The sequence below is a fragment of the Balaenoptera acutorostrata genome, chromosome 5, assembly GCF_949987535.1.
Source record: "Balaenoptera acutorostrata chromosome 5, mBalAcu1.1, whole genome shotgun sequence".
Lineage (NCBI taxonomy): Eukaryota > Metazoa > Chordata > Mammalia > Artiodactyla > Balaenopteridae > Balaenoptera > Balaenoptera acutorostrata.
Genome location: NC_080068.1, coordinates 54314690 through 54326953, shown reverse-complemented (window position 1 = coordinate 54326953; position 12264 = coordinate 54314690). Strand labels below are relative to the sequence as shown.

General features: G+C 35.2%; 1 protein-coding gene across 3 annotated transcripts in view; it reads left to right on the top strand.

The window, feature by feature from the left end:
- Positions 1 to 11587, top strand: part of SLC4A4 (solute carrier family 4 member 4) — a 347003-nt gene extending 335416 nt beyond the window's left edge. For all 3 annotated transcript variants that reach the window (XM_057546346.1, XM_057546345.1, XM_007193578.3), the window contains exons 22-26: positions 227 to 400; positions 2653 to 2814; positions 6224 to 6320; positions 8664 to 8743; positions 9453 to 11587. In XM_057546346.1, coding sequence (XP_057402329.1) covers positions 227 to 400; positions 2653 to 2814; positions 6224 to 6320; positions 8664 to 8707 — 477 coding nt within the window. In that variant the 3' untranslated portion in view covers positions 8708 to 8743; positions 9453 to 11587. The remainder of the gene's footprint in view (positions 1 to 226; positions 401 to 2652; positions 2815 to 6223; positions 6321 to 8663; positions 8744 to 9452) is intronic.
- Positions 11588 to 12264: the final 677 nt, after the last annotated feature.

Below are 12264 nucleotides of genomic sequence, written 5' to 3'. Positions count from 1 at the left end.
GCATAATATTCCTGCAAAGTAATAACAGAAGTTGGAAGACTCATACTACGTCTTACCGTGTTAGACTGTATTTCTGCACTCCCTGACCAGTGTCCTCTAACCAGGACATTGCCTGCCTAAATTGTAGAGTATAAATCGCTAGTGGTTAGTTAGACGTGAAGAAATGACTTGGTGCTGCAGCTCTTGAAGTAATGTCCTTGTCCTCTCTTTCCCTTTCTTCCCCCAGTTCATGGATCGTCTGAAGCTGCTGCTGATGCCCCTGAAGCATCAGCCTGACTTTATCTACCTGCGCCATGTCCCCCTGCGCAGAGTTCACCTGTTCACTTTCCTGCAGGTGCTCTGTCTAGCCCTGCTCTGGATCCTCAAGTCAACCGTGGCTGCTATCATTTTCCCAGTCATGGTAGGGATGCTTTTAATTGAACCTACCCATGAGGTCACACCAGTATCATATGGTTATTGTAATATTGATGACACATGTGTCTCTTATGGGTGCTTCCAGTTTTGTTCCAGCTTTGACCTAATCGGTTTGATTGGGTGTAATTTAAGGTTGCCAGGTCTGTGGTTGTCTAGGCTGGACCTTGGAGTCGGACAGCTGAGTTTCAGATACTGGCTCTGGTTGGTGCTGATCAGTGAACTTCCCTGAGCTGCCATTAACTCATCAGTAAAATGAGAGCGGCGTCTTTGTTTTCATTCTGAGCATCAATAATGAATATAAAGTATATAGCACAATGCCTGACACATGGTAGACACGAGTGCACGTAACGTTAGTTATTTTTAAAATACTGCTGTACATTGGGATTTGTCTAAATAACAGAGTACAGCACATTTCAGGCCAAATAATAGAGGACCAGTTTGGCAACTTATGAGAGATCATCCAGTGAATGGAAGAAATGGAGCGAGAAGCTTAGTTTTTGCAGTTCTTCTCCTTTGTATCATGCTAAGTTTAAGGATAAGTCTGGGCTCTCTCTCCTGGCCATGTTATGATGAGAAAGAAGGTGAAACAACTAACATTCCACTCTGAATCACAAGTGAAAGAAGGGCAAAAGGAAACAATAGCTCTGTATTTGGCTTCATCATTGAATTTGTGTGTGTGAAATAATGCCATCGTAGCTTTATTTTTATTTTTTTTTCTTTTTAATTAAGACTTTATTTTTTGAATAATCATTGAATTTTTACTGTAGCCTTACATTTCTTGCAAGAAAATGCACATGCATATGCTTGAAACAAGTCACAAAGCCAACCTCAGGTCTGGCTCTGTCTCCCCTGTAGCTTTGGAAATAGAACTTTAATATACAAACCATATTTTAGTTTTTTACAAAAATTTTCTTACTCTTAGCCAGAATTATTATTTTATTTTATGTATACTGGTTGTTTGTAATTGTTTTTTCCTCCAGGAAAGCAGAAAAAAATGGTGTCAAATATTAATGGTATTTGTGGAGTCAGATCTTTACTCTTGATGATCCCTTATGTTTTGCTTTTGAAAAAGAACTCTATTAACTTACTGGAAAACACACTGAGTATGAGAAAAGACTTCCATCTGCCTATTAATATAATTTACCCATGTATTAGTTTTGCTAAAGCCAGGAAAAACAAAGTTAGACCTCGATAAATTTGAAATATATCCAGTAAATCACTTATTGCTTGTGCTAAGTAATAATAAAAAAATATTTTACCTTTATAAAGTATTTTTCATCTTTCAGAGCTTTTATTTGATCATAAAACAATCATGTAATATCAATAGGTCAGATGTTATTAATTTCTCTAAGAGATGAAGAGGCTGACATACAACATAATATGGATAAAGACAACTGTTAATTTCAGGCAGGGCCAGGACTTCTGAGTCCTACTGCATACTAATTTTACTGTTGAGCAAAGACATCTTTAAGATACCTTCAAGAGCAGTTCATAAAATCAAAGATACAGAGTTCAAGAATGCTGGGGTTAGAGTTAGAAAACTGGGACCCTTTGTATTCTTCCTTTATCTGGCTTTGTGATCTTGGATAACTTAACTTATGTCACTAAGCTTTAATTTCCTCCGCTCTTGGATAGATACCAACATCTACCTTTCAGGTTTGTTGTGGGAATAAATGAGAAAATATTGTCTAAGAGTTTAGCACAGCATCTGACTCAATTAATAGTGGTGATTGAAGTTACCCCAGCAGATGAAATAGTCTGTGCAAACTCAAATACTACTTCATTATTAATACTTTGAAGATGTCTCAGTGTACTATGTGTTGTACAGATTTTCTTGACTTTCAAAAACCTGTGTAATGTTTTAATTTTGAATAATTAGAAATCATACACAGGCTGTTTTTTCCCTTGAAACTTTTAGTTATTTTATTAAAAATCTGACATGGAAGAAAATGGTTTAAAAAATAATCTTTTCATATGGAAATTCCAAATGAAGGGATCATACAGTAAGGTGAACAAAATACAGTGAGTTAAAGTAAGGCTTCTATGAACCACCTTTCTCCATGAAGCAGATGTTTATGGTCTACTTAATGTAAGTCCATACAAGCAAGATGAGTTCTGTCATACTCTAGACTTGTACAAAATAGGTTTCTACTGACTTTGCTAGGGCAGTATTAATACTCACTCTGACTTCTTATTCTGACATGGGTTCTTTCCTACTTTTTATATTTATTCTTCCAGATCTTGGCACTTGTAGCTGTCAGAAAAGGCATGGACTACCTCTTCTCCCAGCACGACCTCAGCTTCCTTGATGATGTCATTCCAGAAAAGGATAAGAAAAAGAAGGAGGATGAGAAGAAAAAGAAAAAGAAGAAGGGAAGTCTGGACAGTGACAATGACGATGTAAGGAGCTTTCTAAAATTCCGAAGTAAAATTCCAAAGTTAGTTAAACGAATGTGAAAATGGTATTCTTTTAACCCTTGTGTGCGATGTATGACTGAATTTCAAGGATGTTTACCTGGTCATGCTACTTGTCACTTTTCACCTTCCTTTGCCCTTTATTTTCTCTCTTTGTTTTTTTTTTAAAGTATTTTCTGAAGTCTTTCTGTAACTCTGAATACACTGATAATGATATAATGACTTCTAAAAAAACAAAGCCCACCATATCTAAAAAACTTCAATCTCTGATCTCGTACATAAAAAGGAAGCTTGCTTCGTAATGCTATAAAATGTATTGGGTTTATTATTGATAAATTTGAATTTAATTTATTTGAATTTAAATTTGAGATAATAACTCAGTTTTACATAATTTTAAGCCTAATGTGGACAAATGCTGGTGACCTCACCTCCTGTGATCTGTGTATCTATTTGAGTGGGCTCTCAACTGAAGTTCTCTGCTATTGTACTTATCCTTGCATTGGGATTTGACATGATTTGAGATCACTTCTCTGTAACCTTTCAATAAAAAGGAGCGGAAATTGGAATTTGGGGTCTTTCTACATAATTGTAGCAGTCAGTGTCATAATTTAGGTGATACTCTTGCAATCGTATGACTAAGTTGAGAAATAAAATGTCCACTTTTTAGGAAGCCATTTCACAGAAATCTTGGTGTTTCAGTAGGGTTCTGTGATCAGTGCTAAGAGAAAATCTGGGATTTACTTTTCTTTAACACACACACACACACACACACACACACAAACACCCCAATAGCTTATCTCAGTAGCCTTTTGAAAGGACAGCCAAAATGACACCTTCTATATGAAGATTTGTAGGTTTGTTCTAGATTTTACACAATGCAGTATCCCCATTCTAGTGGAATCCCCAGTATCTCATTCTAACATGGGAGTCTAGTTAATTTTTGGTGTCTGCTCTGTACTTGATCATTTTGATGGATCAGGCATACCTTGTTCTTAATTGCTAAAGCAGCTCTTTATAGTATATTTTTGTTCCTGTTTTACAGATGGGGAAATTTAGACTGAGAAATGTTAAGTCATTTTTCTAAGTGTACACATATTGGCAAAGACAAAACTCTCATCCAGGCCTGTCTGGTTATTTTCGATTGGTCAGGCTGTCTGATTGTATTATTTTTGGAGAACTTGGAAACAGTACAGTGAAGGGAAGCAACAGACAAAATTGGATTTCAGATAAATTGATCCAATAAGAAAAGGCTAAATATATGAGGCACATTTAGCTAAAGAGAAAAAGAGTCTGAGGGAGCTTTTGTGACTGTCACCATCCATCTTCAATGAGAACATGTATATAGATTTTCTGTTTGCAATGATGACAGAAAAAGAGAGAATGTGCTTAAACTGAAGAACAGATTAAGATGCAGTATTAAAAAGAACGATGCGTTTACACATTGAATAGAAATCAAAATTTGAAATAAACTTCTAGGCTACTCTAGACAAAAAAAAAAAAAACCTGCCAGAAATACTGAGATAATTAAAGCAGTATTTCATCTTGAATTTTCAAAACAAGTACTTCAGTTTATGTACATGTACATCAAACTTAAAATTCATTATACATTACAAATGTATGAAATAATATTATGGAATCCTCTTCTCTAATGACTTTTAAGAAAAAAATAGTAATAAAATATCCACTTTTAAGAATGTTTTAAATTTAGCGCTCTCTAGTGTCAGAAGTTGGATCAAATGAGCTCCTGAGAAGGTCTAAGTCTTAGATTTGATTTTCAACAAATCATATCTTATTTAAATAATGCTATTCTTATATTAATAATATTTATCATTTTGAATCCATATTTCCAACAGATTTCTTGAAGATAATGTGTGATACTTGTTTTCTTCTTTTCCTCTTTCTCTTCTTCCCCCGACCCCACCAAAACAAACAAACAAACAAGCTTATATATATATCCTAGACAGTGAATCCAGCCAGAGTATATCTGTGTAATACGTTCTGTGTGTTGAGGCCATTATTTGGGGTTCTCCATTTGAAATGTAGCTGTCCTGATGTTCACCTGGGCATCGTGTGGTGTGGGATCCATGGATGTCAGGAGCCACACGAGGGCATGGGAGTTCCAACTCTAATATTTGTGAGCAGAATTAGTGAAAATTATGGCTTGCCAATATTTTGAGCTACTCAGTCATTTTTGAACCCTCCCAGTAGGCTATGATTAAGGGTTGGCTGCCAACCTGTTCATCTATAAATGCTATTATCGGGGGAAACTTTGAAATACTGTAATAAAACTTGTCCTTGACATTCTTACAAAGGTAGGGGCACATGGCATCTTCATTTTTTTTTCAAGTGAAGTACAATACTTTAATCTTTGAAAAGAATATTGTGGCTCATTACCCTCTTTAGATTCATTATAAAGAAATTTTCAATGTGCGTAGTAGCTCTATGTTAAGATTCATTTTTTTCTTACTTCCTTTCACCCCTAGTTCCTATTTTTTCCCTTTCAGCTAAAGGTCATCATCTCCTTGGTACTTTCAGTTAAGAGATGAATTCCATCTTTTGAGTCCAGGCATAGACATGGATTCAATATAATGAATTCTAACAAACAGTAAAGTGATAATCCTGTGGAAATCTGTTACAGTTTTGGCTTAGGTGGTCTGTTCTTTAAGAAGCTTCATGATTAGCTGCCTGGTTTTATCATTTTATTTTGGTTATGATTCTTCTCTGCCTATCTGGCCATCATAGGCACCTTCCTTTTGACTTTATTTTCTCATGTTTTGCTAAGTTTCCAAATATATTTGGTATAAGCAAATTGAGATGATCCTTAAACTACAAAATAGTTCTGATGGAATATTAGAGTAAGGGAGAGGGTTTATTTTCAAGTCTATGTAAATGACCCCTTGTGAGTGGATATTAGAAAAAAGTCTTCTTACCTGTCTTGGAAGGAAAGATAAGTCATCATATTCCTGGAGGTGGAATCAGAAAGCATAAAGGAAACAAAAATTTAAGACCATATTATAGTTTAGGAAGTCTCCTAAATTATAGTCTTTCACGCTTGAGATTATTTGCTTCACACACACATACACCTAACCCATAAATATTTGATTGTAAATCCAGCTTATGGAAAGCCTTACAATTGTTTAATTTGTAGTGATCTCCGTTTGGTGTGGTTCTAGTTTTAATTGACTTAATCCCCTTAACTCAGAAGAGAGGAAAACAAATGTGAGGGGCAGATGCCATAAAACTTGAAAAGTCAGCAAAGGAGAAGTGATTATATCTAAGGCTGTTCTCCTTAGTACAATGTAAATGACAATATGATAGGTTTAATCAATACTGGGAGGTAGGGAGGTCTGTATAGTAAAAGCTTTCTAAAAACTGTTATAAATTTCTTTCACAGTCTGACTGCCCATACTCAGAAAAAGTTCCAAGTATTAAAATTCCAATGGACATCATGGAACAGCAGCCTTTCCTAAGTGATAGCAAACCTTCCGACAGTGAGTAGAACTAACCTCTTGCATGCCAGCTTGAATATGATTTGCACTTACAGAGAAAAAACTTTAGGACTATCATCTTCATTAACTTTTCCTCTGTTTTCTTTCTTTTCTTTCTATGTGAAGATTTACATTAATTATTATGAAACTTCATTTTTACGTTCCTTGACCTTCACTCCTTACCTTTTTCTTTTATCCATAACCATTTAAGTTTTTATTTGGTCATCTTTTCTCTGATCCAAGTTATCGCCGGTTTCTTTGAATTGCTAAATTCATCACCATGTTTTTAATTGATTTCCCTTTTTTTCTGCTGGTATGTAGAATGGCAGCTTCTAGTACTACATCACTGTCTGTTACTGTTTGTCTTCCTTAGGCTTCCACCAATGACCAAATCAGCTCAAAAGAGAAATTGCATAATGGGTCTCTCAAAGATCAATGAATCAATTGTTAATACTGAGAATTTGGAATAATTGTTATTTTCAATTAAATTGGCAATCATAAAATATTAACAACCGCTCTTTGGGTATAGCTTATAAGATATTTGCATTTTCTTCCTAATTTCTTCATTCCCTTTCTGCTGTTTCAAAATTATCTTTGTAACTGCACTGGTCTTTCTGGGGTAATAGCCTGGTGGCTAAGGTATAATGGTTTTTGACCTGTCATCTTTTCTTTTGTAATTGAGTTAACAGGCCATTTGAAAAGGGTGTTACTACCTCTGTAGTAACATTAGTGAATAACTCAAGCTTTTCCAATAGCAAGCAGCAAGTGCCTCCAAACTACTTTACTTTGAGTTCTCATTTGAAGAAAACATATTCTTTTAGATCCAGATGCACTTCAAAGTATACTGATTTGTTATAGGAAAAGACAGTTGAAGTACCTTCATTTCTGTTTGATAGTGCTTCTTCAACTTCAGTAAGATGTTACCAAGAAAAGTTTGAAATGAATGACTATTCATGAAAAAATGGGTATTTTAGTTATCTATTGGTATGTAACAAGTTACCACAAAACTCAGCAGCTTAAAACAACAAACCTGTATCTCCTCCCACAGTTCCTGATGTTCAGGAGTTTAGGAGCTGCTGATTTGGGTTGATTCTGGCTCAAGGGCTCTCGTGAGATTGCAGTCAAGCTCTTAGCTGGAGCTGAGTCTGAAGACTTGACTGAAACTGGGGATCTGCTTCCCAGCTCAAGCACAAGGCAGTTGGCAGGAGATTTTAGTTCCTTGGCTCATGGGCATCTCTTAGGGCTGCCCATGACATGGCTGCCAGTGATAACAGAGAAGAAACCAGGACAGAAACTGCAGTCTTTTATAACCAAATCTCAGGAGTCATATACCATCTCCTCTGCCATATTCTATTGGTCACACAAACCAACCCTGGTACAGTGTGAGGAGAAATTATATAAGGACATGAATACCAGAAGACAGGGTGCATTGGGGGCCATCTTGGAGGCTGGTTTAAAGAAAAGAGAATTAAGGCAATCTCACCTTTGGTGTCCAATCTGTAGCCTGTAACTTGTGACTGAGGCTACTTTCTTCTCAATCCTATCAACGGGCTTTAGTTGAATATTTTCTTTGTAAGTTCAAGCTCCCCAAACCATTGTCTGTTTTCATTTTTCATTTCTAGAGCATTAAATAGCAAAAAGAGACTATGAAAGGATGTCTTCCATTGGCATCATAACCTAGCACAGCTCTTCTAAGTACAATTTAAAGGCTGCTTAAAAAAAATCATCAGCTAGAATTTGAGGCTCCTGGAAAAAGTCTGTGGCAAGTTGGTTATTTAGTGCTAGTTGTTCTTCATTTTCTCAAAAACCCTTTAAAAGGATACATTGAAATTAGTGGATGTGATATTAGAAATTTACTTAAGCAAAATACCAATGATCATTCTAAAATCTTTTCTAGTATCATATTAATCCATGAAAGAACAAAATTGATAGTAGAGTTGCAGTATAAGTAAGTTTCTGAAAATCTTTTTTTTACCTGCGTGAATAACAGCAGGACAAAATTATGAATGCTGAACATGGCAGGAAATCCAAGGACAAGTCTTAGACATTAAGTAGGTGCTATCACCCTCTAGGAATGATTTACCCTGCCCCCTCGCTGAAAAGAACAACATTGGCCCATTTTAGAAAACCTAGAATAAAAGAGACTGAGTGATTTTGACTTCATCACACTACTTAGATTCTTAGCTTGATACTGTGTTTATTGAAATTGTCTAAACTTGTCTTTCTTACTCTTTCCAGTTGTGAAAGATGCATCCATTTTTGTGAAGATTTAAAAAATTTTCATTCTAATGTTATACTTTACCAATGACTATTATTTATGATTTGAAAAAAAATTTTTTTTTTTAGGGGAAAAATCACCAACATTCCTTGAACGCCACACATCATGCTGATAAAATTCCTTTCCTTCAGTCACTCGGTATGCCAAGGTAAAGGACAGCCCAGTATTTTACGTTATTCTGTGGGATGATCACCCCACAGAAAGGGAACCAATGGCGGGTTATCGGCAGAACGCCCTGTTCTCCATCCTCTACAATTTATCTTAAATAAATTATCTAGTCACCAGACCTCATCCCAGCTTTTACTTGTAGAAAACATTCTAAGAGACCTACTCGACTTACTCTTAGAAATAATGGAATCTTTCAGTATCATTAAGGTAAAGCCCAGGATCAGTGTTAGCTCTTGTCATATCAGCATCATCTCTGTTTTAAGGGTAGCCGGCATTTCCTGGCGGCTCTTCTCCAATAGTTTTATTCCCTCTTAACACAACTCTAGAGATTTCAGATCCTCCTTGATTTTCAAAATCGTGAAATCTCTGAATATTTTCTTCATGTCAGTCTTTCTGTCCTTCAACTTCTGACAGTGTCACCCACCTGGAAGTCCTCTTTCTTGATTGTTTTTTTTTTTCTAATCTAGGTGTGAGAGCTTATGAAATTTTTATTTGAATTTCTTAACTCTATTTGGTAACTTCATCCCATTTAAAAAATGTTTGTTTTTAATACAGAAAGAGGAAGTAAGTATTTAAAGAGAACAAAGAAGGACCCATTTGACTTCTGTACAATGCATAAACATTTGACAGATGGTAAAGGAATTCTGATTTACTTACTTTTTTTTTCTTTCCTTTTTCTTTTTCTCTAGTGCTTCTAGAACTCCAGTAAAAGTTGTGCCTCAAATTAGAATAGAACTTGAGCCTGAAGACAATGATTATTTCTGGAGGAGCAAGGGAACAGAAACTACATTGTAACCTGTTTGTCTTTCTTACAACTGACAGTTTTTGTTGTTTATGTTCTTGTTTTTTGTCTGGTTGTTTATTTTTTAATTTTTGTTTGTTTTGGTTTTTGGTCACTGGCCAAACAATACAGTGCTCTCTCTGCTTCTCTCTTGCATAGGTAAAATCAAGACAGTAGTGCACCGTTCCTTATAAACAACATCTGAAGAATCCCCTCTTTGTTCTTATACTTTCAAATGTGTCCTCTGACAACCAAATTCCTCTGTCTCTCAAGACACACACAGACCCTGTCCTTTTCCTTTATTAAGCAGAGGACAAAAGTATTAAGGATTTTATAACACCTTTTATTAAAATATTGAAGGAACTTCCACCTTGAGCTTTGGAGCTGTGCTTACTGGCTTGTCTTTCTGTCTGGTTGAACAAACCTTGACCTCCAGACAGTCCCTTCTCGCTTATAGCACTCTCCAGGACTGGAAAAAGTGCTGCTATTCTAACTTGCTCTTGCTTATAAACCCTAATCTCTTAAGAGTTATCAAAAGAAGAAAAACTAAAGGTACTTTACTCCCACTAGAGAAACTATTGCCATCATTGTAGCAAGTGCTGGAATGTCCCTTTTTTCCTATGCAACTTTTTTTAACCCTTTAATGAACTTATCTGTTGAGTACATTGAAGAATATTTTTCTTCCTAGATTTTGTTGTTTAAATTATGGGGTCTAACCTGCAACTTATTTTTTGTCAATTTTTTAAACTTTTTTTTAATTACTGTAAAGAAAATGAATTTTTTCCTGCAGCAGGAAACATAGTTTTGAGTAGTTCTACCTCTTATTTGTAGCTGCCAGGCTTTCTGTAAAAATTGTATTGTATATAATGTGATTTTTACATAAACACACACACACACACACACACACACAGATACACCACCTCTAGGGTATGCCAGAGGGCTAGATCGGATTAAAAACACCATGTTTCTAAGCATCCATTTTTCCCTTCCTTTAAGAGAAATATAACTGTTCTATGAAGGAGATTGGGGGAGGAGGGAGACACTCCTTTGTAATGGGAATAACTGATGTTTTGATAATAGTAGTATCCGGGCAAAGTTGCTGATTGTATTACCATTTTGATGTCCTATGCAGTATTGTTAGACGTTTTTTTCATTTTGAAAACATTTGTGTGTTTGTGTATGTACTCTGTGTGTGGCTGGTACACATATGTGCAAGGGTAGAAAGAGACAGAATGATGGTAGGCGAAGGGCAAAGTTATCTAGCCTCTCGGTGTCAGTTTTTATAAAACCCAAACCACATATGAAAAATCCATCAGAGGTCCAGGAGACTTACTGTTATGCAAATGAGGGTAAATATACTTTATTACCCAGACAGCAGTCACCATCACTGATACAATAGCCCTCATTTACAATACAAAATGCATAGGACTGTGATAGACCATTTTTACATTTATAAAGTGTCTATGAGAATGCAGTTGGATCGCAGAAGTATATATATATACATTTTAACAATACTCACACTTGTCTTTAAGATTGAAAGGCAATTATTCTTTGTGATTGAGGCGTATAGAATATACATGTCTATATACGTGTGTGTATGTGTATTTCAAAGTACCATATTGAAAGTTAGAAAAAAGAAAATTAGATTTTTAACCAAATTTAGCATGTTATCTAAATGTAGTGTTTTAATAGGCTGCATTATGTATTATGAATCTGCATTAAAAACAGCATTTTAAATGTTGAATCCATAATTTTGGATTCCTGTAACCATATTTGTGATTATGCTGACTACGGTCGTTGGAGGAGTACTAGAAGCAGAGCGAAACCACTTATTTTGGTTTCATAATATGCACATATTGACTCCCACTCGTTCTTATATTAATTAAATTACAATTCTGTCCTGTTGAAATTTTGATTATAAAAATTGTATTGTTCTAAATTAACTGTTACTTTTATAGTATCTGATAATCTTAAAACTTGAAATTTTATACAAATTAGACATAAATGACCTACAATTTTTTTCATTAAAATGAAGGTGGCAAAGTGAATGTTATTTGTTAAAACCTCACATGCCAAATTTTGGCATCATGTTTGTATTTAGAGCTATCCTTAAAATGATTACTCTGTATTATCTAGTTTTTCATTACCTTAATATAAAACTATATGAAGCTTTTCTCTTTGTTTCTCCTGAGCATGAATAAAATGTTTAAAAGCCATGCATATTAAATTTAGCCTAACCTAGGATCTTGTTAAGTTAAAGACACTTTTGTTCACTTTTGTAAAAGCTCTAGATAGAATAATTTATTTTTCTGATCATGAATCAAGTATTTGAGGATTCATGCCCCTCTCTGTCCCTTTCAAAGAACTCCTGAAGCAACTTAACTCAGTATTTCAGCCTTTGAGTATATCTAAAAGCTACCTGCACCTTCATTTATGATCCATATTCTGTGACAGAAGGTCGATACTCATGATATGAATGCCAAGTGGCACCTTGTATTTGCTTTAAAGGAACAGTTAGTATCAAACTTTTTCAATATTTTGGAACCCAGGGAAGTATTTTAAAAATCATTTACTTTCAGAGGAACACAGATAGTTACCAAACAAACAAACAAACCCTGAGGTCCACACAGAGCCACCGAATTATCTGTATTTTAACTGAATTTACACACTATCAAAGAACTAACCAGATTTTTGGTGGTTTTGTTTCTCTGTAAACTGGA